This window comes from Megalobrama amblycephala, linkage group LG2 (assembly GCF_018812025.1).
Source record: "Megalobrama amblycephala isolate DHTTF-2021 linkage group LG2, ASM1881202v1, whole genome shotgun sequence".
Lineage (NCBI taxonomy): Eukaryota > Metazoa > Chordata > Actinopteri > Cypriniformes > Xenocyprididae > Megalobrama > Megalobrama amblycephala.
The window spans coordinates 34,084,979-34,112,235 of NC_063045.1; the positions used below are offsets into that span (position 1 = coordinate 34,084,979).

Sequence of the window (27,257 nt, forward strand, 5' to 3'; positions counted from 1 at the left end):
TTTCAGAGACCATGACCTTGCCGCCTCGCTTCACAATGAAAGCCCAATGATCTTCCTTATCTTTACTCGTCTTAGAACCATCCGTGAAAACAACTGTACTTTTATACATATCCAGTGTCTTTTTCTGACATTTTCTTAATTCTTTATGCCTAATTATTAAGTCTGGATCCAAGAGCATATTTTCCCATCTCTGCCATCGAATATTTTGTGCACGAGCGTCTTTAACTTTATTTTTAGAAAGATGAGCCAATCCTGCTGTATTCGTGTTAATAATTATCTTCTGCCCCCGTGCCAGACCTTTCAACTCGCAATACCTTTTACTGAGTGCAGCAAGTTGTTTTTCCACCGGAGTAAATTTAGTTTCTGGATTTTCCCAACTACCTGACATAATCCTAATAGGTATGTTACTTTTTTCATTCCTCACTATTAATTGATACCCTATAGTATCAATTTCCAAATCAGCTTCTAAATTCTTTCCATCATTTCTTCCTTCCAAATTTCCTGAACTTAAAATAGCTTCTTTAAGTTCTTGCAAAGCTTCTTCTGCTTTTTCAGTCCAATTTAGGCGTCCACCCTTTATGGCTATATAAATTGGTTTTGCTATCTGGCTAAAACGAGGAATTAAGTCTCTAACATACCCCATCAATCCCATTGTTTGTTGGACCTCTCGAACGGTTTTCGGGGTCCCAATTTGGCTGACTCTGTCTTTCATAGTCTGAGTAACCCCTCGATTACCTGCTGAAATCCAAAAACCTAAAAATTCTACCATGTCTGTCATCAATTGTGTCTTTTTTATATTTAATTTAAACCCTGCCTCCGCAAGACGGCTTAGCACCTGTTTAACAGTTTTTACATGTTCTTCTTCATCGTTAGATACAATCAACACATCGTCTATATAAATTTCAACCTCCAAATCCTTTAAAATTTCTAGCATTATCGCTTGAAACACTACTGGTGAATTTAAATAACCTTGTGGTAACCTTTGATAAACATAATGTTTATTATCTACAGTCAGTGTTGGTCACATTGCTTTAAAAAAGTAATTAGTTATAGTTACTAGTTACTTCTCACAAATAGTAACGGAGTTAGTAACTGAGTTACATCATTATAAAAGTAACTAATTACCAGGGAAAGTAACTATTGCGTTACTTTAAAAAAATAAAATAAAAATAAAAATATGCCAAATAAATTGAATGCCCCCAATATTACATATAAGTCTAAGAATAAATTATTCTTGATGCGACTCCTGACTGATGATCCGCTCTTGCTCACGACATGAAATTTCTCTGTACTGTGTTGGTAGCCATTAAAGAAAACGTAGTTTCATATTTATGTTTAAATAGTCCTATGTTATGTTTTAAATCCATTTATTCGATTATGAAAAGTTAGTGAACAGCATGAGTAAGATGCATCATAAGATATATCGGGAGACATGGAGTGGGTCAGATAAGATTTTTACCACTTCATTAAGTTTTGCTTTGTAGAAAGCCTTTCTTTAAAGTGAATTTCGTTTTGTAAAAATTGTATCTTAATTTTAATCAATGTTTCATCTACAAATTGCTTTGATTTAATATATAACAAGCAAATATAGCAGACAATAAAATCATGACATGGAGGCGCGGGCGCGATCACTGGCGCGTGAACTGGAGCGCGTCTTAAATGAACCGAAACTCAGAGGCTGCTTGCCTCGCAGACATGAGAAATATATCTATAGAATGCTTGAAATATCTACTTTAACGAAAATGAAGTTATTAAAAACGAAAAGAAAGAGGCTACTCTGATTATGTAGCCTAATCCGAATGAAATGTGCATTATCTCTCTAGGCGCGTCCATATGAGCAGATGATCAGCAATGAGAATCAGCAATGTCAACTTCATCTTTGCAGCCGACACTGATTCAGAAAACATTACTTTATTAATAAACAATTAAAATGTCTCCTTACTGTTTTTGTCACACTCATAATCATTACTTTTGCCGGTTCTTTATGGCAATTATGCGTGCCATTGAGTGCTATATAGCCTTTATTATGTAAACGCTCCTTATTATGGTTTATTCTCTCCAGTATTTAAGAAATTAAATTAATATAAATGTGATTAGTCAACTAATAGCTTAAATGAACAACTACTAGTCGACTAGAAAAAAAACTCATTTCACATATTTTCGATCAAGCATCAAAAAGGGTATTCTGGTTTGAGCTCGCGCTTCGCGCGCATGCTCTGACAGACACATGTAACAGGTATACAAAGTATACTAGTAAATATTGTTATAATTCACACAAAATTGTTCTATTGTACGTTTTATGATACCTGATCTAAAGGTGCGCTTCTCCTTTAAGTGTTGCATGGTCACAGTATGACCTAATTTCCTGTCCTGTCTCCTCCTCTTCCCTTTTGAACTGTGATTCAGTGGAAGAGAGTGTTATAAGGGCCACTCAATCTGAGGCTGCTTATTTTGTCTCTATTATTCAGTAAAAAGATCCAGTGAATCGGCTGCCTGCTGTCCCGTGTCTGTTTCTACATCCACACAACGTAACACAACGCAGACCAAGTTTTAATACCCGGTGTCGCTAGCCGCACATCACGCTGGGCATAAGCGAGCCGCACGGGTTACACACACACACAGCGCATCGTACATTATTATCAGTTTAAAATTATATTTGTGTATGACTTACCACAGCACACACCAGAGAAAAAAACTTTGCAGGTCCTATGGCTGAGAGAGAGCTTACTCTGATGAAAACCGCTTCAGTGAGCTCAATTATAGTAACGCGGCATTTTTTTTGTCAGTAACGGTAACGGCGTTGTAACGGGAGAAAAAGTAATTCGTTTGATTACTCGTTACTGAAAAAAGTAACGGCGTTAGTAACGCCGTTTATTTATAACGCCGTTATTCCCATCACTGTCTACAGTAAAGGCTGTTTTTTCCTGGCTTTCTTCAGCTAAAGGTACAGACCAAAATCCATTTGCAAGGTCTAATTTTGAGAAATATTTTCCATCTCGCAATCGTTCAATCGTGTCTCGAGAATTAATAAGGTAACGTCTATCCGGCTTTGTTACCCTGTTCAAGGCTTTAAAATTAGTCACTAATCTAAATGTATTATCGGGTTTAGGTATTAACTGTATTGGACTATTAGTAATAGCTCCTTTCATTTCTTTTATAACCCCTTGCTCCTCTAATTCTTGTATTGTTTGTTTCAATTCAGGTATTCCTTTTTTATTAATCGGGTATTGTCGTTGAGGTTTATGTATTCCTCCCTCAATAACATGTGCAAATTTATCACTCACTTTTCCGCAATCATATTTACTCTGTCCAAAGGGCGTTGTCCTTAATGCTGACATTAACTGATTCTTTGCCCACTCTGAACCCTTAATTCCCTTTTCTATTCTTTGTAATTCATAATTGACCTCTTTCAATCTTAAAATCTTCTTTAGGTCTTTTGCTGCTAATAAATTTTCTGAGCCTTCAATCATAGTAATTCCATATTTTTCCCCTGTTTTTTTCTGTTCTTATTTGCCCATCATATGTTTGTACATGAATTATACCATTTTTATCTAAAGGCTCAGCTGAAATACTCACTTCGGCCCCTGTGTCAATCAAAAAATTTGTCCCTTGTATTTCAATATATAAATTACAATCTTCCTCTTTCACTCTGGGGTCACAAAGTCTGTTTTTCAGCTGGCCGGCCGTATTTCATGCCAGGTCAGAGCCGTTTCTCTCTTTCTTACTCGCTTTATCTGTTTTTTCTTTCTGAAGCTGCGTTTGCTGCTCTGCCTGATTGACTACTTTATTCCTTCTAACTTTTTTTGAGCTATTTGTTTTGTTCTTATGGTCTTCAATCACTTTACTTCTCTCTACGGGGGTCATTTCTTCCCACTTGTCTGCTGGGATAAAGCTTGTATTCAGCGGGGTCCTTATGCTATTTTTCCCCCCTGATATATTATGCACTGGTTTCTTTGTTGTGTTAAAGGTCTGTCTATTTCCAGCAAACTTGTTTATTTTTCTCTGTTCACTCTGAAACCGTGTATCATACCTTTTAAACCCTTCCTGCTTATTAACTTGAAACCTATTATTTTTAAATTTCTTTTTATTCTGTTGCCCCTGTTTTGGTATATTTTGAGGTGCCATTTTCTTTATTGCTTTCACATGCCTGGAACCCAGGTCGTATTCGGCCAATTTCTCTTCAATTTTGTCCCTAGTCGCATTGTTTAACAACGTAATCAGTCCCTGTCCTCCAGGGATTTTCCATCCAACTTGTCGTAATAGTGCCACCTTTTCTGTAGCAGGAATCTCCTGTTCTATGGATAACCAAATTCCTAATAATGGAACCTGCTCCTTTTGGGCATTAATTAGGGTTTTTTCCCATTCAATAAATTTATCTTCAGTGCCTGTTAAATTTCTCATTCTTCCTAAAGCTTCTGCAGAGATTGGATGCCCAGTACAGGTCTGTACCAGCCTTGTAGCGGCATCCCGACTCAGCTGTGCATTCTCTGCTGCTTTCATAATACGATCTGCATATGCACTGGGGTCTTCATGCATCTTTTTGCCCCCAACTTGCTTTCTTACTGCTTCAGTAAGCTGTAATTCCAGCAGTTTTACATGTACGCTATTCTGATCTGTCCTGGTTTCCTGAGGAGCGTCGAATTCCAACTGTCTAATTGGGGTTTTAAATCCAGGGGTTGCTAATCTAATTCTGACCCTCTTCCTTGGTTCTGAATTTTCACTCTCCCAGTCCTCCGGCTCCGTTAATATAGTATTTTCTGTTATTGCTTTCTGACATTGTAACGTTTCTATTTCTCTTTTCAGACTTTTAATATCTGATTTCAGTGACTTAATCACTTTTTCCAATTCTTTAACTACTTTCCTAGTATATTCATATCCTTCTTGAAACAGTATTTGCTTCCCTGTTTTAGACCATCCTTCTGTACTAGCAACTCTCCGTGCCGATGGGGAGCGACTGGCTGACCTCATTTGTCCGTAAGTCATATTGTTATCCTGAATAATTCTCTGGTCCCACTTTTTTGTTAACGTTCTACCTCGTTTTTCACTAGTAGGATTTTTATATTTAGTACCTTTTATAACAACATCAGGCCAGTCATTTTCTATTAGGTGTGTTACTCGTTTTAATTCAAGCTTACTTCCTCTTTTATTTCGGAGTCTAGCTTCTCTATCAATATTGTCTGCTTCACTACTGTCACTATTTATACACGATGACAAAGAATCTGACGTGTCAGAATCACAACCAAGCTCTGACATTTCAGATCCAAATTCCGACTCCATCTCACCCTGTTGTAAATCTCCTTCCACTCTAGGGCCATCCCATTGAGGAGCAGATGGATGAGAGGATCCTGGCTGTTTTTGTTCATCTCTCCGTTTAAGAATTTTTTCCAATTCTTCTCGATTTGTATTAGACATTAATAAATGTATTGTTACCTGACCTTCCTGAGACATATCTGTGATACCTGATATTATTCCTTCTATTACTGATGTTACAGGATGTTTAAATTGCCCAGTTCCCATTAAAGTCATATGTATCTGACTTTCATTTCTGCTTAGTGTTTCTCTTATCACGGCTGCTGTTATCGTCCTGGCTTCCAGCCAAGAACGTTCTCTGCTACACAGCTCTTCTCGGCAGTCCGTCATTACAGTATGTGCCACAAAATTCCACTGAGGGAGCCCAGATGTCATTCTGACCGTTGCTGCATTTTGGGGTCCAAGCTGAGCCCTCATTTTCTCTATTTCCTGTAATGCTGGAGTACCTAATCTACTGAAAATTGCTTCAGCCGTTCCAGAGCCAGTTATCATTTGTTTGTTTCCATTTAATATTACAATGCCTCCTTCTGTTTTCTCAATTAAGCTGTCACGAACTAAAAGTCTTATTTCACCTATGTTTAACTTGTACAATTCTGGGGTAGGTGTATATGGATGGGCCATGGTAATAACACTTTCTCTATCCTCCTCTTCATTTACTGGTAGAGTTAATCTAATCTCTGCTGCTTGTTCAAAGTCATTAATGCCAAGCTGATATTTCTTGACTTTTTCCATATCCGGTATATCTCCTCTTACTTTCTTTAGTGCTTTACCGGTCATACCAAAAATTTCTATTTTGCCTTGATCCCTTTTACTAATAGTAGCTATTATATTTTCTGCTTCTGGCGTTTTACACTGTAACTGTATAGTACAAGCACGATTCCTCCCTAATTCCTGCATCCATTGTATGACTGCCAGACCTACTTCACTTTCCTTAAATTTCCCTGCTTTTAGTCCTTCTGTTGAGGGGAGCCACAGAAGTATTTCTCCTGGTTCCGTTTCCTGGACCGACGTCTCTGCTTGTAAGGCAATTTCCTGCCATCCTAATACACGAGAATCTCCCCATGTATAAACTTGTATAAACATATTGCTGGATTTGTCTTGGGCTTTCACTGCCATAGTAAAATCTCTTCTTATAGAGACTTCTTAGTCCTTTCCTTAACTCTTAAATCAATTTATTATGTGCACATTCAACCCTTTCTGGGTTACTTTTAAATAATCTCTCAGATTATTTCTTTCCAACTTAGTTTCTCTAGTCGTTGTTTACTTGGTGATTTATCTTCTAGTTGTTTCAAACTACAACTTTATCCTTAAGCAAAACAATGTACACGCTAAAAGCAAACACTTAATTGTTCAATTCTGGCCAGTAAATGGGCCATGGGGCTCTCGTGGAGAGCCTGAACAGCTCTGAGGACCAAGCCTGGCTCCTCCAGAACGGGGCCACCAGGAGGACTTTGTGCTCGTCTTCCTTGATTCGTCTGATAACCTGAGGGATCAGAGCGATCGGGGGAAATGCGTAAAGAAGGGTGCTGGGCCAATGGTGGGCCAGCGCGTCGTCCTTCTTCGAGAAATAAGTTGGGCAATGAGAATTGTCTTCTGAGGCGAAGAGGTCGATCTCTGCCTTCCCGAAGAATTCCCATATCGTGAGAACCGTCTGGGGGTGGAGCATCCACTCGTCTGAGGGGACATTGCTCCAGGACAGCATATCTGCTCCCAGATTGTTTTTTCCAGGAATGTGTGTCGCCCTGAGCGACAGAAACCTGGGTAGAGCCCATTCCAGAAGACGCTTCGCCAGTGTGCATAAGCGGCTGGACGAAAGACCTCCCTGGTGATTTATATATGACACCACCGCCATGCTGTCCGATTGGACTAGGACGTGGCGTCCCGTCAGGTGAGCCTGAAAGAAGTGAAGGGCACGAATCACTGCCAGCATTTCTAGGCAGTTGATATGAAGATGGCTCTCCTCGTGTGACCATGAGCCGAAGGCCGGTCTGCCCTCGCAAAGAGCGCCCCAACCTGAGTTGGATGCGTCCGTCGAGAGCACCGTCCTCCGCGACGCCGCCTGAAGGGGTACGCCATGCTTGAACCACTCGGGGTTCAACCAAGGCTTCAGGGCTGATAGACAGGCCTGATTGACCTTGAGACAGAAGCGGCCATGCCGCCAGGCGTGGGGGGGGACCCGAAACTTCAGCCAGTACTGCAGAGGCCGCATCCGAAGAAGGCCGAGCCGTAGAACTGGGGAGGCGGAAGCCATCAGCCCTAAAAGCCTCTGGAAGGACCTCAGAGGAAGGTAGGCTTTGTTTGTGACGGAAGCCGCGAGCTGCTGAATGGCCAGAGCGCGCTCTGGCGAGACTACTGCCGTCATGCGAACAGAGTCGAAAACTGCTCCCAGGAACGAAATGCGTTGGCTGGGAAGCAGCGAGCTCTTGGATAGGTTGACCCTGAGACCCAGGCATTCTAGATGGCTGAGGAGCACAGATCTGTGAAGTTCTAGCTCTGCTCGCGAGTGGGCCAGAATGAGCCAATCGTCGAGATAATTCAGAACACGGATTCCCATCTGTCTGAGTGGGGAAAGAGCCGCATTCATGCACTTGGTGAAAGTGCGAGGAGCCAGGGACAGCCCGAAGGGTAGGACCGTGTATTGGTAAGCCACACCCTCGAAGGCGAATCTCAAGAACCGCCTGTGGTGGGGGCTATCTGGATGTGAAAGTAGGCATCTTTCAGGTCCAGTGAGCAGAACCAGTCCTCGTGACAAATCTGTGCGAGGATCTGCTTCAGCGTCAGCATCTTGAACTTCCGTCTCATGAGGGAGCGGTTCAGGATCCTGAGATCTAAGATGGGTCTGAGACCGCCATCTTTCTTGGGGACCAGAAAGTAACGGCTGTAAAAGCCTGACTCGCTCTCTGGAGGAGAGACTATTTCTATAGCTCCTTTCCTGAGCAGCGCCAAGACTTCGGTTCGGAGAACGTGAGCGTTGTCCGAAATCACCGAAGTTTGAAGCACCCCGCCGAAGCGTGGGGGTCTTCGGGCGAACTGGAGCGAGTAGCCCTAGGACCCACTTTTACAGCCCGGGGATGGCCCGCCAAGCCTCGACCCGGGTGGCAAGAGGTTGAATGACATCGGCTGACAGCCCGCCTGAGGGGGGGCTGTGCACCGAGGGGAGTGGAAGAGGAAATTTGCCCTTTATTAGAAAAGGTAAAAATGTGTTCGCCGTGAAAACGGCGGTTTGTGTGGACGCAACATTTGTGGGCCCATCTGTAACACTGAGCATCATTCCCACGCCCGGATGTGAACGAGGCGGAGGGGAAACTGCGCAAAGGAGATTTGGGGGTGGTCCGGCCGCAGCGAGACATTCCCCCGTCCTCTTCCTTCCTCTTAAATCAGGATGACTTAGGCGTCACAGGGTCCAGCGCAATCTTGGGCCGGGGTCCCTGGCGTCTCGGGAAGGAGCATCTGGCAGAGCGAGAGCGCTGGCGTTGCTCCTTTGGCGGTGCTGCCTGGGAGGCAGAGGGGGCAGGCTTGCTCTGCTGAGCCGGCGCAGGCCTGGGTCGGCTTGAAGCAGATGCGGAGCTGGAGCGTTTTGGCAGGAAGTGTCTCATGGCCTGAGACGACTTCTGCGCTGCGGTGAATCGCTCGGTGAGACCCTCTACCGATGACCCAAAGAGACCGGAGGGTGAGACAGGGGCGTCTAAAAAGGCCATCTTATCCGCGTCCTTGATCTCGGTCAAGTTGAGCCATAAGTGGCGCTCTAAAACCACCAGGCTGGCCATGGACCTTCCAATGGCCTGGGCTGTGGCCTTCGTGGCTCGCAGGGCTAGGTCAGTGGCGCTGCGGAGGTCCCTGAAGGCAGATGCATCGAAGCATGTGGAGCGCCGAGGCAGCTTGGCCTGCAGAGGTGTAGGCTCGCGAAGCCAGGGTGGAGGTAGTCCTGCAGGGCTTTGAAGGAAGGGCCCTCTTAGATTTCCAGCCCACAGCCGTGGGAGGACAGAGGTGAGCTGCCACTGCTTCATCCAGGGGCAACGGGTGCTCGTAGCCCTTTTCTTCAGCGCCGTCCACAGTGGTGAGGGCTGAACGGTGCGTGGTGTGCAGGCGGGCAGAGTAAGGAGCGCGCCATGACTTGGTCAGCTCCTCGTGTACCTCGGGGAAGAACGGGGCAGCACGTTGACGAGGGGCCTGGCGTCTTCCCGGCAGGAACCACTCGTCCAGGCGGCTCCGTGACGGCTCTTCCAGCGGAGCCCAATCCAGGTCCAGCTGCTCCACAGCTTTAGAGAGGACGCGGAGAAGTTCGGCGTCCATGCCCGAGCCGTGTTCGATGGGCTCCAGCGGAGGCGGGGGGGCGGGGTCGTCCGACTCACCAGCCCAGCCTTCTGCTTCGGAAGCCGCGAGAGACATAGACTCATCTAGCGGCTCTTCATCCGATCCACCGAATGAGACGAGGTCACTTGCGTATGCTGAGGGACGCTGCTCAGGGTGGGAGAATCTGACGGGCGACTGTTCTCTGGCGGGAGAGGGCGAGGCACGCGGGGGCTGGGCCGACGTGAGCTCGCTCGACTCCGGGCGCTGGGTCGCTCTACTCGCAGTGCGGGCATGAGGCGTCACTGAGCGCGGCTTCCGCATGGGGCTTACCCAGGCATCCAACGCACTCGTCGTGTCCATTGTTGTCCTGCAGAGGGGCTCTGCAGGTGTCACAGGAGTGACGTGGCATTTAAAAATGCTGGCGCCGTGAAAACGGCGATTGGGGGGCTCTTTAGAGCGGCGAGGACCGCGGAAGCTCTTTTAGAGCGGACGAATCCGCTAGGAATGCTCTTATAGAGCGGTTATAGAACCGCGAGGAAACGCTCTCAGAGGGGGCGCCGGATGGCGGCAGGAGACGGCTGAGGCGGCGGCCGGAACGGGAAGCAGGCGGCAGGCGTCTAGAAGACGGCGCTCGGGGCAGTAGTCCACGAGGGCGCCGGCGCTGTCGTAGTCCGGCGGCTCAGCTGGGTCCGCTGCGGGGCCTCTTCAACGGCGGCGAGAGCTGCTTCTTCCAGGCGGCGAGCTTCTTCGGCTTCAGCGCGGAGATCAGCGAAGAGATGTGTAGTCGTCGCTGAAGGAGAAAGGACTGGTTTCCTATGGCGAAACGCCCGCTTATATAGCACTAAACCCCGCCCCTTTCGGCGGGAAAATTTGCGCGCTTTCTCGCCATAGGTCGCGCAGCTATGCCGCGCCGTCATTGGTTCAACAACTTCTCATGAGTGAACCAATGACGATGCAGTTACACTGCGTTATTGAAAAAGGCTTCAGTGACGGGGAAAAAGGGAGACTTTTCCCCATACGCAGTACGAGTGAAGTATCGAAAGGGAACTGTTAATTCTCAACAAGAACTTCTGTACATGTATGAAAGAAATAATGTCAAACTGGTTTGTGAACTGGTTTGACACTCAGTGTGGCTGAAGTCAGTTGTAGTTCTTGTATTTCTGCTCGTCTCTTTTTTCTGGTCTTGTTTCTCTGTCCTTCAGTGATTCTGCTAATCAGGTGTTCATTAGTGTCTGAATTCACTCACTTCTTTTCATTCACTCTGTCAAGTGGACTATATTAATGAACTAATGTAGGGAATAGTGAAAGAGGGAATAGGGTGTGATTTAGAACACAGCCTGTGAGTTTTAATGGAAAATGTTTTTTTACTCTCAGAATTTGGCCATTTTTCTACAGCAAGGTCTAACAGTGTATATTATAATTCAAATGGTTTTTGTTTTATTGACCACGATGTTGTTGTTGTTGATAATTGTTGAGAGGGGTACTTTTGTCATAATGATGTGTGAAATTGTGAAATATTATTTCAATGGAAAACACATAGCAGCTGGATAAAAGAGATTATGTCATACATTCTGCTGGAAAATATTAAATACATAATTTGAGACTGGAAACATATGTTTTAGGTCATTGGAGGGAGGGAGTTTTTTGACATGCCCAGGAGGTTCAGTTTTCTCAAATTCTTGAGAATGATGAACACTGTTGCCAGTTATTTACTGTAATCTACAGTATGTTACTGTAAAGATACCATGCACTAGATTAAAACTTGTGTTGCTTCATTTCATTTGCAGAAACCAACTACCTCAAATTGTCAGACTGCCATTTAAATTTACAAATGCTAAATAAAATAAAACAACATACAGCACCTCACCAATGGCTTTTTGATCTTCTCCTGAACCTAAGCACAGGCTCTACTCTTCAGCACAATGGTGACCCGCAAAACTCAATTTTACAGTAAACTACTGGCAAGAGTGTTGCCAGTATACAGAGGTGGGAAGTCCAGGGGTCAGAGAGTAAAAGTCCTGCCATATTTTTATTTCACCCACTGAATCATTAATGAGATAAATAAGTGTTTAATTGAGTGATGATTGACCATTATTGAAGACACCTGATGATAACAAGCAGAATCACCAAAGGAGAAAATCACTATTTTTAAGTTACCATCATCAAGGTCAGGGTTTGTTTTAGTTGAGCTCTTGACCCTTGACTCTTTAATATTAGATTTTGTTTGGGCAGTTTTAACTGCATTAACACCAATCAGACAAGCAAAGTTAGAAGATGATCCGATGGTGTGGGTTATGTTTTCACATAATCATTATTTGATCTAATTCACTGAACACATTTAGAGCCCAATCTTAGTTAGATTTACATTATTAATTACAGCAGCACTGTGATTCTATAGCAGAAGATCAACTTTATCAATGCAAACAATTTTTTGAAAGTTGTCCTTATCACAAAAAAAAAAAACTTATTTTAGGCACAAACAGACATCAAGAATCAGCGTATGAATTTCAACAACGTGACAAGCAACATATTCTGATAAACAGATCAACTCTGAACATTTGAAAACAAGCTACTAAAAAGTCACAGAAAAACAGCAAAATTTAAATAGTGAGAATAAAGAAAATTACTAAGACAATTCAGCTCATAATTTATTCATGCAGCAATGCATGATGGGAGGCTTGGATGAATTTTGATTGGTGGCACCCAGAATGCATTGCAACATGCTTTATTACTCTCACCACTGTTGAGATTCACAGACTGATTCTTGATGTCTGTGTGTTTAAATGAAACATTGTTTTTTTTTTTTTTTTTTTAAGTCAGAACTTTAAAAAAAAATATTTTTTTGTATTATAAAAGTTAATCTTCTGCTGTAGAATCACAGTGCTGTTGTAATCAATAATGTAAATATAACTAAGATGAGCTATGTGAAATATGACAGAGATAAAAGGGAACGATGCATTAAAATTAAAGTGTCCTGTTGTCGATAGGGGCACAACCTTAGTAAACGCTCCTATGGGTCGTATTTCAGGGAAGTGACAAATGACCTATATAGGCGTATTGGTTAAATAGTGAGAGCTGTTTATCAGAATATGTTGCTTGTCACCGTTGTTGAGATTCATACGCTGATTCTTGATGTCTGTGTGGGCCTAAAATAAACCTTTTTTTTTGTGATAAGGACAACTTTCAAAAAAAAAATTTGTATTGATAAAGTCTGCTGTAGAATCACAGTGCTGCTGTAATCAATAATGTAAATCTAACTAAGTGAGTTCAGACCAAATAATGATATTTGGTATTTATGTGTAACCAACACCACCTGATCATCTTTTAACTTTGCTTGTCTGATTGGTTTTAATGCAGTTAAAACTGCCTAAACAAAATCCATTATTAAAAAGTCAAGGGTCAATAGCTCAACTAAAACAAACCCTGACCTCGATGATGGTAACTTAAAAATAGTGATTTTCTCCTTTGGTGATTCTGCTTGTTATCATCAGGTGTCTTCAATAATGGTCAATCATCACTCAATTAAACATTTATCTCATTAATGCTTCAGTGGGTGGAAAAAAAATATGGCAGGACTTTTACTCTCTGACCCCTGGACTTCCCACCTCTGCGTATGACTGTCGTTACGAATCAAAATGTGTGCTCATTTAAATGCAATGTGTGGAGTTTTTACACCATTTCTCCTATTTCCATTTAGCAAAATTCATTTTTTTATTAACGACTACACCCACTCCATCCCTAAACCTACCCTTAGTGATTTATAGTGAATATAGACTTTATGAGCACATGCGTTCCCTGGGATCGAACCTGCAATCGCATGATCACGATTGCATATTGTTATTGCAATGCTCTGCCAATTGAGCTACACGAAACCTGAAATATGATGCAGATAAAAGGGAACAATGCATTAAAATGAGTGTCCTGTTGTCGATAGGGGCGCAGCCTTAGTAAACGCTCCTATGGGTCGTATTTCAGGGAAGTGACAAACGACCTATATAGGCGTATTGGTTGGAGAACATGTAGAAATTTAAAGAATTGGGAGCTAAGCTTAAAAGTTTACAGAATTGCTTTATTAACGCTTATTTGATTGTAGCTGGAGATTTTAATGAAACTCCTGATGATGCACAAGATAGATTTCCTACAAGAACTACTTCTAATTCACATGTTTCTAATTCACAAGATGTTCATGCTGTTAATCATCAGTTTGCCCCATTTATTAACCACATGTTAATTTCTTTAGATCTTGCATAATATAAAAAGTTAAATAGAACAAGGAGTTATTGGAAATTTAACAACTGTCTTTTGGAAGACGCCAATTTTAATGATAGTGTAATTCAGCTGTCTAATTCTATGTTCAGTAATACTGAAGACAACCTTGGCTCTAGTTGGGAGTTCTTTAAATTTAAAGTTAGAGACCTTGCTGTTAAAGGTGCCCTAGAACCCTTTTTCACAAGATGTAATATAAGTCTAAGGTGTCCCCTGAATGTGTCTGTGAAGTTTCAGCTCAAAATACCCCATAGATTTTTTATTATTCAATTTTTTAACTGCCTATTTCTGGGCATAATTAAATATGCGCCGATTCAGCGCACATCCCCTTTAAATGCTTGCACCTTTAATAGAAGTAAACAAATTAAAAGAGAAAAAATAAATTAAAGAATTTGAATTCATTCATAGATTAGATTTGTTAATGCAGAAAGAAAATCCCAGTAAAGAAGATGAGGTTGAATTGAGCGTATGTCAATCACACATTGAAAATGTGTACACAGTGATTGTTAAAGGTGCTTTTATATGCTCTAGAGCGAAGTGGATCGGGAAGGGTGAAAGAAACACTATTTACTTTTTTGCTCTAGAGAAAAGAAATCGTAAAAAGACATCTCTCTCTGCCTTAAATGTTAATGGTGTTTTATGTACAGATCCAGGAATGATCTCAACCTTTGTATATTCTTTTTACAAAAAATTGTATACTTCTCAGTTTTCTCAAGAAAAATGTGATGATTTTCTTTTGTGTATTCATGATAAGGTTTCATGTATTAATGATGATTTTAAGCAATTTTGTGATTCTGATTGTAACGGTGGCTGTTTCAGAGGAGTAGGATCCAGATGCAGCAAACAGTTATTCAAACAAACATAAATCAAAGTAAATCCAGGCAAAACTGATAAATCCAGACATGGGCAAGGAAAAACTGACAACAACCGCACACACATAACATCCATGGAAGAACAACACCAGACAAAGAACATGAGAAACACTGGGGTATACACAAGGAGAAAACAGGCTACCAGAATAACAAGGATCAAGAAACACAGTAGACAGCCCAGGTGACACCCATCTGGGCCCCACATAGTTGTGCTGGCTGGGTATAAAAAACAACTTTAATAGGCCTACGAAATATTCTTCTCATTTGCGGGCCACAAGAGAAATAATGGAATAAATTATGACAGTTATATATAGTCTACCGTTATCAGCATATTATGTTGAAATTCGTCTCTGACAGAATATGCTCCGTTAATGCAGCGTCAGACAGCTCCGTCACTTTTTACTTTCACTTTGAATACTGACCGAGGTTAAGCTTTCACCAGCATAACACTTGCACAAAGTTTGCAAGTGTGACGCATCCCCCTGGAGCTTTCGGCTTGCGGGTGTGCCCCACGGATTTCATTGGATTCAGATGTTTCCTCAAAGTCTTGTGAATGATTATTCACTGGAAATTGAATCAATGTTTTGTATTCTAGTGAAGAGGGAAAAAACTGTTTTCTTAAAGAAGAACAAATTATTAACACAGACAGCACAATGTCTGCTTTCTGGATCAAACCTAAAAGGCAGACACCTAAAACACAAAGTATTGGTGTGGGCAGAATATAAATTGCTTGAATCACGCACCCTTTCACTTAAAATAATTAATTGTCAGTTGAGGTTTATTTATTGAAAGTGTTGTTTAACATACAAAGAATACAGTATGATATCCTCAACTTGTAGTGTGTAACTTTAAGTGTAACAGATAGATTTGATTAAAGACTAATCTTATAGACTAAGACTAATAAAATTTAATTTTGTAATTGTTTTCAAGTGTCTTGTTGAGTTTTTATGTAATAAACAAACATTTAACCTGTGATGGTGAACACACACTTTTAGACCTTGCTGTAGAAAAACAGCCAATTTCTGACAGTAACAAACAATTTTCCATTAAAACAGTAATATACTGTAGAAAACCGTGCATTCTGGGTAATATTTGTCATTTTCGAGAAAGTAGCCTACAGGAATATACTGTGAGTTAACATCGCTCAAAGTCGACACTCAGAGGTGGGAAGTCCAGGGGTCAGAGAGTAAAAGTCCTGCCATATTTTTATTCCACCCACTGAAGCATTAATGAGATAAATAAGTGTTTGATTGAGTGATGATTGACCATTATTGAAGACACCTGATGATAACAAGCAGAATCACCAAAGGAGAAAATCACTATTTTTAAGTTACCATCATCAAAGTCAAGGTTTTCTTTTTTTAAATCAGAACTTTAAACATTTTTTTTTTTTTGTATTGCAAAAGTTAATCTTCTGCTGTAGAATCACAGTGTTGCTATAATCAATAACATAAATATAACTAAGATTGGGCTCTAGATGAGTTCAGATCAAATAATGATTATGTGAAAACATAACCAACACCACCTAATCATGTGCTTGTCAGGTTGGTTTTAATACAGTTAAAACTGCCCAAACAAAAACTAATATTAAAAAGTCAAGGGTCAAGAGCTCAACTAAAACAAACCCTGACCTCGATGATGGTAACTTAAAAATAGTGATTTTCTCCTTTGGTGATTCTGCTTGTTATCATCAGGTGTCTTCACTAATGGTCAATCATCACTCAATTAAACACTTAATTATCTCATTAATGCTTTAGTGGGTGGAAAAAAATATGTCAGGACTTTTACTTTCTGACCCCTGGACTTCCCACCTCTGAATCACACCCTATACTCTCATTCACTATTCCCTACATTAGTTTACTAATACAGTGCACTTGACAGAGTGAATGAAAAGAAGTGAGTGAATTCAGACACTAATGAACACCTGATTAGCAGAATCACTGAAGGACAGAGAAACAAGACCAGAAAAAAGAGAAGAGACGAGCAGAAACACAAGAACTACAACTGACTTCAGCCACACTGAGTGTGAAACCAGTTCACAAAAAAGTTTGACATTATTTCTTTCATACATGTACAGAAGTTCTTGTTGAGAATTAACAGATTTGTATGTTGATGTTTTATTGAAAATAAAAATTAATTGAAGTTTGCAGTCACCATTGTGGTGACCAGTGTCTGCTTTAGTTGGGCTCTTGACTCTTTTACATTAGCTTTGTTTGGTTGCTGTAACTGATAGTGATGTCCGGTTCGTGAACGAATCGTTCTTTTTAACCGGTTCTTTTCAGTGAACTGGTTGAACCAGTTCACCAAATCGGTCTGAATTGTTCCAAACAGTTTGTATCTCCAGTAAGCAAACACGAATCCTCAAATTACTAAAGTTACTCACTTTTTGACGTGCCTGACACTACCTCTCGAAATAAACCAACATCCCGGAGTTATTCAGTTACTCCAACAGTACACTGACTTTACCTGATGTAAAGAGAGAACTGATGATGATGATGGGCACGAGCAGCAGAGCAGCTGATATGAGTGCGCATGCGCGGCGCACACGAACGAACATACACGGCCTGTCACGGTTCTCGTTCTCGAGTCAAGAACCGGTTGCAACGGTTTTCGGATCATCAGTACACAACCGAGAACCGCTTCTTTCGGACATGTCCGATTTGAGAACCGGTGAGCTGATGATACTGCGCATGCGTTTAACTTTTCAAGAGAACGAAAAGCACGTTAGTCAAGTTTTGTTGAACATCGGACAGTGTGATAATATAAAACATACTGGAAATATGTTTATGACTTAATTCAAAATACAAAAAAAATTTTTGTGCTTTTCCAAATACACCATAGCAGATTAATAGCATATAATACTGTACATAATACTGTACATAATAATACATGCCAACATGAACATAATATTTTGTACATAGATCAAACTAATGTTCAGAAATAGTTCTACAAATTTATTTTTCTATATTATTTAAAAAGCAATATAGTGAAAGTTGTGCATTTGTGCTTTCAAGTTATTTTTTTTTAAAGATTGGAAACATTTATTTGTTTCATAAATAATCCATGGACAGTTTATTTAATTTCTAAACAAGGTGATATAAAGATAACTACAGCAAGAGCAAACAAGCGACTCCTTTTGAATCGCTCTCGCGGTTCTCGAATCTCAATCTCGTTCTCGAGTAGAATCGGTTGCAACGGTTTTCGGATCATCAGTACACAACCGAAGAACCGCTTCTTTCGGACGTGTCCGATTTGAGAACCGGTGAGCTGATGATACTGCGCATGCGTGATTCAGCGTGCGCTCTGAAGCTACCGAACAGTAACATCACAGCACCGGTTAACTAGGACAACTATGAGAGGACTCGAATGAGGGGCCAATCTGGCGAAACGTAAGTTTATTTAATTACAAATAAATCGTAATGTAGGGGAGAGTGGGGTAATGTGAGACATCGGGTAATGTGAGACACCCCCTGTATCTCTGCAACGGAACACATTTGTGGTTATGTGACAATTATGTTTTCAAGCCCCTCACATTTCCCCTTGGCCATGAAGGAGAGGACCTCATGGTGCTGTGCTAAGCATGTTTTTTTCACAAAAATATTGTTTTTGCATGTAAAAGTAAATTTTCTTGCGGTCAACTTAATCAACTGTTGTGCCAAAGCAGACTGATTCAGGTAGAAAAACTTATATCATACATGTTGATGAACTATCAACATATAAAACCATGTGATGATGCTAGCTGAAGATTAGCCTGAATTGCTAAGAGAGATCGTTTTTTTCTAAAATGTAGTGGTGGGGTAAAGTGAGACAAATGCTTTGGGGTAAAGTGAGACATGAGGCACAAGTTAAATTTAGTCTTAAAAATATTTTAATGTAATATTACATTGCACATGTTTTATTTTTAATGTCATAAACATTGTAGAAAAGCCATCATGCCAAGGCAAAACATCAGGAAGACAACCTCTGGGGCAAAACACCCCTCGAGGAGAATGATGTGGCACATGTTCCTAAAAGTGATGTAGTGAAGAAGCTGCCTCAACCTAAAAGGCCTGGAGAGATGGAGAGAGCAACTCCTCATCTTTCCCTGTAACCTTCAGGGCTGGAATATAGAGTAGGTCTAGTTGTAGAGTATGACAGTAGGCTGATGTTCTAATGCAGGTGGGTCTAGTCCTGTGTTCTGAGTCCCAGGCTGTTCTAGCTGGTTCTGATTGTGCTTTGCTCTGACCTCCAGACACTAGCTGGCTCTAAGGGTGCGTTCACACTTGTAGTTCGATTTGGTTGGTTAATTTGGTCCGGACCAAATAAGAAAAAAAAAAAAACATTTAGTCCTGGTCCAATTAGCGTTCAGATTGGCAATTTTATCACCGAACCAAAAGATACCGAACCTTGAGGCATAGGGATACATTCACAATGTGATTGGTCAGATTTTATGACGTATTGCCTATTTTGAACCGGAACTTAACAAAAATCCCAAACAATGCTGTGTGCTGAGGTAAATGCGCTCGTTGTGTGTGCATAGCAGTGCGTAGCCTGTGTGTGATGGTACTTTGGCCAGCTGGGAACTCGTGAAGAGCTCATAAAATGTGTAAAGTAGTCAAAACAGCGGCAGGAATCCACCCACACAAACGAGACGCGCGTCTGATGCCTGTGATGGGCAAACTCGCGACTATGACAAGAAAAACCGACATGCGTGAGGATTCTGTTCTTTTTAGGGCAGCGTTCACATATGTTCAAATGAACCGCACTGACTGAGCAATCGCATCAGGTGTTCTGACCCCCAGACTGTGTTCTGATCTAACTGGTTCTATCTGTCATTTGAATGTTAATTAAAATATTTTGAATTATATTATGTTGTATTTGATTTTGTTCAGAGTTAGAAAAGTGTTTAGAAAAAAAAATTGCTTAATTGACCAATCCCCATGATTCTGTTACTAGTCCGACATTAGTTCTGGAATGTGTGGTTGTCAAGCTAGCTGTCAGGATTCGAACTGTTACAACATGTGTTGTTATGGTAGTTTCAGAGTGGAAAAAGTAAGTGGATCAGTTTACCCCCTTGATTTCTCTGGTCTGTCTCGGTTTACCCCTAAGCTGGGGTAAAGTGAGACACAAGATGACTTTTTTTAAAACAATCATATTTTCACTGACCTTCGTCCTGAATACATTCTGATCATTTCTATGGCTAGGAAACATCCTGAATTAATGGGAAATGTGTAAATTTTACTGATATATCATTTTAGCTCGCTTAGAGGGGAGCAAATGTAAAAAGTGTCTCACTTTACCCCACTCTCCCCCTAAGCGGATCAGGGTTTCTGCTCTGATGAAGACTAATTTATTTACTTTATAACTGTAAAACTTTGTTTGCACATCACTGCCTGTATATGTCATGTGTTTGGATGATTTACATGCAAAACTAAATTGTAAGAAACGCTTCAGATTATAATGTTTTAGTTGACTGATGTTATGATTACTGACTTTATATATTTGAATGTGTTAAGTTTTTTCATCCCGGCCCGCGTAATGACGTCATTACGTCGGAGCGTAAAAAAACCGGTGAACCGGTTTTTTCAACCGGTTTATTGAATCGAACCGTCCAAAAGAACCGGTTCGCGGAAAAGAACCGAACTTCCCATCACTAGTAACTGAGTGTTTATAAAACACAATTGGCAAGAAAGAAACCAATATGAAGTTGATCAGGTTTATTGGCTCTTGTAATGATCTTGCTTAGTTCACTGATTTCTGTGTTTTATACTATATCTGTGATTCAGCAGAATAAGGACCAGCAATGTTTCACTAATCAGTTGTTTAGAAGTAAATATAACGTGCATAAAATGGCAGCAGAGACATCAACAATCTCATTGTGAATCTCAACAATGGTGACATCCAAAAGTTTAATGTTGCAATGCATGCTGGATGCCAGCATAGTACAAAACTCCCAGCATGCACTGCAGCATGAATAAATTATGCAGCTTTTTGCCACCATTGTTGAAATTGATGTGGTGATTTTTGATCTGTGTGTGTCTAAATAATGCTGCAGCTGTTTTTTATCCATGGTGTGTAAAATAAACTAATTGTAACTGATTGTTGTTGGAACTCTTGCTGTAGTTTTGCAGTGGTGATAATGTAACAATGGATAAAACACAGTATGAATTCAGTGTATCAAAAGAGTGATGTGACGGTTATGTCTTCACCAACGCAGAACTATTAGCACTCAGTGACTTTTTTCTCTATATTTGTTTCTGCCATAATAAATGTGACAAAATATTTTAAGCAGTCAGAGAAAAAAACAAAAGTCACGGGTAAAGAGCTCAACTAAAGCAAGTGCTGTTCTCCTCAATGGTGACATTAAACCAAACATTTTCAATGAAACATCAACATCTAAACTTCTGTTAATTCTCAATAAGATCTTCTGTAGAAATAAAGTTAAACCGGTATTTTAGTTAAATCGGTAATAAGTGTAATAATGTTTACAGTTGTAGTTCTGCTCGTAGTTGTAGTTTCTGCTTGTATTCTTTTCCGTTCTTGTTCCTCTTTTCAGTAGTTCTGCTTGTTAACAGCAGGTGTTCATCATTAATGCTCAATCATCACTTAAATATTAACTTAATTATCTCACTATAACGCAGCGTCAATTTTACTTTTACTTTACTTTTACTATAGTGTGGACACACGAGGATGTTTCTGTGGGGTTGAAAGGGTTAAAGGTGTAAGATAAAAAGACACACCCACAAATTATATTGTAACAGTGACAAACTGTAAGTTAAAAAACAGTTATACACTGGCAACACTATTGCCAGTAGTTTACTGTAAAATTGAGTTTTGTGGTTCACCATTGTACTCAAGAGTAGAGCCTGTGATTAAGTTCAGGAGAAGATCAAGAAACAATGATGATATGTTGCATGTTGTTTTATTTAACAGATGGTGATTGTGTAGTTGTTGATGCAGTGAAAGTCTCTTTATTTATTTTATGTTTTTTATTGAACTCCAAAGAAATAAGTTTATAGTAATAATGTGCTCATATGATTAGCATATCATTAAAAAATAGTTTGTAATTTTAAATGGCAGTCTGACAATTTGAGGCAGTTGGTTTCTGCAAATGAAATGAGGTAACAAATTTTAATTTAGTGCATCTTTACAGTAACATACTGTAAATTACAGTAAATAACTGTACAATCAATAGTAAATCACTGGCAACAGTGTTGCAACAGTGCATTTTTAGTTTTATGCACTATTTTGAGCCCATATCAATGCACTGACACAGTATAGTCACACAAAGTAAAATAATTGTTAGCAAACATTTTTCAAATGTACAATCCATGTGCAAATTTAATATATTAAGTACATATACATCTTATGTTTTAATTGGACCAGAATGTAGTCACACCCCTGCATGGCATTGAAGCACACACCCTCTTATCTCTGATCAGACTCCTCGGGATCACTTGTGAAATTGTTTAAAAGGGGGTTTGAGGAGTTGCTGTTCATCAGAACTCTACAGCTATGGACTCAAGAACAGTGTTGGTCTTATTATGGATGTTGCTGTCGTCCTCCACTGGAATCAAACTAGATGGAAATGGTTATGTTGATGTTACCATTGCAATCAGTTCAAGAGTACCACAGGATAACACGCTCATTGATAAAATCAAGGTGAATATATGTTTTTTTGTCTATTTAACAAAATATGAATTAAGTGGCTTTTGTGACAGATAATATTTTGTTGCAGTTTGTAAAGAAAATCATAGAAAAACATATGGGGGGGGAATTCAGTTGATTGGGACACTTTTTTCTCTCAATTGCAAAAATTGTTCCAATCAACCCTCAATTCACCCTAATCAAGTTTCATTAACAGTATTTGTGAATGAACAAATTAAAGTATAATTACTTTTTTATAAATACTGTATTTTGAGTTTTTCTAATTTTTCATTCTGACAGGACATGGTCACTAAAGGGTCGATTCATCTTCATCAAGCATTGGATAAAAAGGTTTATTTCAAAGAAGCAACGATACTCGTTCCACCCCACTGGAATAGTAAGGATTTTACCAAAGCAAGAACAGAGTCCTATGAAAAGGTACAGAGAATTATGCCATTTTATCTTACGTGTCAAATAGTAATGTTTACTCATTTCATTAACATACTGCTGACAATTTCAATGTGAAATGCAGGCAAACATAAGAATTGATAATGCTAATCCAGCATATGGTGATGAACCCTACACTCTTCAATATGGTGAATGTGGAGCTGAGGCTCAGTTCATTCATTTCACCCCAAACTTCCTCCGAAACGACACACTCATTAAGACTTATGGGTCAAGAGGTAAATGTCATTTGTTATCCTTCAGCATTTATCCAGGTTAATGCACTAATCTGTTTGTTTTATTAACATGAATATTTGTTTGTTTGTTTGCAGGAAAGGTCTTGGTTCATGAATGGGCTCATCTGAGATGGGGCGTGTATGATGAATACAGTGACACAAAGCCATTCTACTACTCTAATGGTCGTATTAAAGCTACAAGGTCATAAAACTTTAACAAAACAGAATATTTTTAAAATGTCACTGAAAATTATCTCAACCATTGATTTCCTGCTTATCTTTAGTTGTAGCAAAAACATTGAAGGTCAGTTTTATGATGAATCACGTCAACCATGCCAGACTCATCCACAAACTTTACTACCGACTAAAGGGTGCAAGTTTTTTCCTAACAAATATCAAAACACAGACAACTCTATAATGTTCTTACCAAGCCTGGATTCTGTAAGTACAGATTTTACATGTTCCCACACATGCAAATTTTATCTTTGACCATTTGACGAATGAAGAATTTATTTGAAATATTTGGTTTCAGGTGAGCACATTTTGTCGTGAAAACGAGCACAATTATGAAGCCCCAAACTTGCAAAACAAAAAATGTGGCAAAGCAACATGGACTGTGATATTTGAGGATTCTGTTGATAAAGACGCACTTCGTTCTCTGAAACCACTGCTGTCCTCTCCACCAGCGCCAACTTTCAAAGTTGTGCAGCGAAAGCATCGGGTTGTTTGTCTCGTCCTTGATGTCTCCGGAAGCATGAAAGTATGCCATAACATTAACTTTACTTGAAATCAAAGATGCTTACAATTATTATTACCTTCAATGCTCTGATATGATCTAAATCATTTTGAATGAGTATAAACCTGATATTACATGCATTTTTTTTTATTGCACCCCTTTTCTAGGGCTCCAGAATCCTCCGACAGCAGCAGGCTGCCACACATTTCCTGCAGACCATCATTGAGGATCAAGCCAGTGTTGGAATTGTAACCTTTAGTGATAATGCTAAAACTCTGAGCCCCTTGACTACTATTGACAGTGAATCCACACGAGAGAAACTCATCAAATTGTTGCCAAAAGTAGCAGGTGGAAGAACATACGTTTGTAAAGGCCTCAATCTTGGCTTACAGGTGCAATATTGATCATGTTTATGATGTGTTAAGTATATAGCCTACAGTTTGTTTTTATACCAATGTTCTGTATTTGTCTTCAAAACTTAAAGGTACTCGAAAAGGACAATGGGGATGTGATAGGGGAAATCATTTTTCTGACAGATGGTGAAGCATCAGACAATATTAATAGTTGTGTTCCAGCTGCAATTAAAAGTGGCGCCAATATACACACAATAGCTTTGGGTGATAAAGCAGCTAAAGCACTGAGGGAAATGGCTGACAAAACTGGTAAGTACCATCATCACATAATGATGTACAGTGTTCCAGAAAAAGTCTAAATAAAAAAAGAGAGTTCCAAGAGCTCCAAGTTCCATGTAAATGATTTTTTTTTTTGGGGGGGGGGGTAAATTAAATGTAAATTTATTATAGTATTTATTTATTTATTATTATTATTACTATAATTATTATTATTATTATTATAGTATTTATTTATTTATTACTCTAAATTTATTATAGTATTTATTTATTTATTTATTATTATTACTATAATATTATTATTATTATTATAGTATTTATTTATTTATTACTCTAAATTTATTATAGTAGGCCTTCATCTATAGGTGGATCTTGACATGAAAAATTTTGGGAACTAACAAAATTTCAAAGCAATTGGCAAATCTACAAACATATGATGCTAGAAGAATAACAAATTATCTGAGCCATATTAGTAACTTTTAACCAACTGATCCCAAGGTGATTTTTGTTATATATTGTTTGATGTTTTGGTATGTATTTGTGAAAAATGCAAAAATGTAGTAAATCATAATATTCATATTATGAATGTCTGTTTATTATCCAGTGTGTATTTCTCATGTTTTATGTTGGAATTAGGGGGGAACTTTTTCACAGCCAGTGACGACATTCTCTCTAATCAGCTACTGCATGGATTTTCTTCACTCACGATACCAACAGGAGATCAAACAAAAGACCCAGTTCAGGTTTGACATGTAATTTCTCATGGTAAAATACTTTAAGATTATTATGAACATTCTAATAATTCATTTTTATCAACACTTTAGATAGACAGTGCGGGAAAAAAAACATCAGACTGGTTCAATGGGACAATATTAGTGGATCAGACCATTGGTACCAAAACCAGCTTTACAATAACCTATGAAACAAGTTTACCTGACATTTCCATACAGTCACCAAGTGGCTCAACCTACAAACAAATACAGATCCATCACTATGAATCAGCAAAAACAGTCACTTTAAAAGTTCCAGGAACGGCACAGGTGACAAACTACACAAGATTTAATTAACTTTCCTAAAACATTTTCATTAATTATTCATCTAATAATACTATTGTGTGTTTGCTAGCCTGGGGACTGGAAATACAGTATCCAAACTACAATAAGTCAGTCTCTGACTGTAACAGCAACGAGTCAAGCGGCACGAGCTGATGTTCCTCCTATCGTTGTCAAAACCCGCATGAACCAGCAGTTCAGTGACGGCACTAAACCCATGATAGTGTTTGCTGAGGTCAGTCAGAATTACATGTCTGTAATAAAGACTGAAGTGTGGGCTACACTGGAGTCCGAATCTGGATCTGCACAACAATTACAACTTCTGGACAATGGAGCAGGTAAATTACCCATCATTTTTGTTTCAAGTGTGCACTCAACTCAGATTTACACTATAAGGCCAAAAATGCTCAAATAAATCAAGTATTGTTTTACAGGAGCTGATGCTTTCAAAGATGATGGCGTCTATTCCAGATATTTCACACAGATGAAAAAAGGGAGAAGCAGCTTGAAAGTAAGAGTGAAGAATCTAGATGGACAAGCCAGATTCACTGTCCAAAAAAGGGATGGTGCCCCATACGTACCTGGATATGTGGTAAACGGTAAATCGTGAGATTGAGACTCTTAAAGCAAACTGTTCAAACATTTGTCCAAGTGGATGCTGCTCACTGGTGGTGGTTGAGGAGAAACCCCCTGATATGGGTGTACAGTAGTACAGGAAATGCAAAAACATATAAACATATAAATGCAAAACATATAAATACTTCATTAATTAATTCAATTCCTCAACTTTAAATTTACTAATGCGGTTCTTCTAATTTCAGGTGTGGTGGAGCTGAACCCTCCAAAGCCTCCAGTTTCTGAGGAACCACTTGAGGTTGGAAGATTTACCAGGACAGCCACCGGAGAGAGTTTTGAAGTGGATTTTACAGGCTCAACCCCACCAAATTTCCCTCCTAACAGAATCACAGATCTGAGTGCTGAGATCCAGGAGGACTCTGTGTTTCTCAGCTGGACGGCTCCTGGTGAGGACCTCGACTATGGGACAGGTAAAGCATACAGTTATAATACCAAAATTTAAAATACAAAGTTTTTCATCTTCACTGACAACATAGGAGTAGTTTCAAATTTAGATCATGAAATAATTTAAATTTAATTGTCTTGCATGGCATGTTTCTTTTGCTTTAAGCTAAATCCTATGAGATCAGGTGGAGCTATGACCTTCAAATGCTTCGAGAAAACTTCAGCAATGCTCATGTAGTCAACACAGCTGCCGTCTCACCGCTGGAGGCTGGATCAGTTGAACAGCATTCATTCAATCTCAGTTTCACAATCCAAAATGGCACCACACTTTTCTTTGCAGTTCAGTCTGAAGACAAACAAAATGCGAAATCTGAAACCTCTAACATCGCTCAAGCTTCAAAGATCCTCCCTGATCCAAACCCCTCTGCAATATCAAACCCAGGCTTGAATTTGACAGTTCTAGTAATTTCGTTGTGTGTAATAATGGTCATATGCTTTGCTGGTGCTGTAATCACATGGTCAGTGAGACGCAGAAAAGCTTTGATATAAGCAACAATTGGGAATTAACAATTTGGAATCCAACAACTTTAGAACATTACTTAAAATAACCATTTTTATCAAACAGAATTTCTTACTTTCTGAATATTTTTCAAGTACATGTATTGCTATCTTATTTAGAAGTCTCATTTATAATAGATTCTCAATCGATTTATCTTCCTCTGAAATGTGAGTGACTTTAAATACAAAAGAATAAAAATATTTTTGTACAGTAA

The 27,257-nt window shown here is 39.7% G+C and overlaps 1 protein-coding gene across 5 annotated transcripts; it reads left to right on the forward strand.

The window, feature by feature from the left end:
- LOC125256319 (calcium-activated chloride channel regulator 1-like) lies at nucleotides 1-27,257 on the forward strand. 5 transcript variants are annotated; one of them, XM_048172257.1, is made up of 18 exons: nucleotides 1-399; nucleotides 4,413-4,441; nucleotides 4,911-4,974; nucleotides 5,310-6,329; nucleotides 22,107-22,382; nucleotides 22,668-22,805; nucleotides 22,900-23,050; nucleotides 23,144-23,249; nucleotides 23,332-23,488; nucleotides 23,580-23,807; nucleotides 23,951-24,175; nucleotides 24,268-24,445; nucleotides 25,049-25,155; nucleotides 25,237-25,452; nucleotides 25,538-25,802; nucleotides 25,899-26,063; nucleotides 26,286-26,510; nucleotides 26,651-27,257. In XM_048172257.1, the coding sequence occupies exons 5-18, from the start codon at nucleotides 22,236-22,238 to the stop codon at nucleotides 27,031-27,033; spliced, it is 2,691 nt and encodes an 896-aa protein (XP_048028214.1). In that variant the 5' UTR covers nucleotides 1-399; nucleotides 4,413-4,441; nucleotides 4,911-4,974; nucleotides 5,310-6,329; nucleotides 22,107-22,235; the 3' UTR covers nucleotides 27,034-27,257. The 5 variants fall into 5 exon arrangements, with proteins under 5 accessions (XP_048028214.1, XP_048028194.1, XP_048028205.1 ...); XM_048172237.1 differs by lacking the exon at nucleotides 4,413-4,441 and having other exon boundaries at nucleotides 5,310-5,644; nucleotides 6,262-6,329; XM_048172248.1 differs by lacking the exon at nucleotides 4,413-4,441 and having other exon boundaries at nucleotides 5,310-5,644; nucleotides 6,262-6,329; nucleotides 22,163-22,382.

Bases quoted from the DNA above. Each gene is read 5' to 3' on its own strand.
- LOC125256319 (XM_048172257.1), top strand. From the start codon at position 22,236: ATGGACTCAAGAACAGTGTTGGTCTTATTATGGATGTTGCTGTCGTCC. The intron at 23,051-23,143 runs GTAAATGTCATT...GTTTGTTTGCAG, and splicing joins TAAGACTTATGGGTCAAGAG to GAAAGGTCTTGGTTCATGAA. The intron at 23,250-23,331 runs GTCATAAAACTT...GCTTATCTTTAG, and splicing joins GGTCGTATTAAAGCTACAAG to TTGTAGCAAAAACATTGAAG.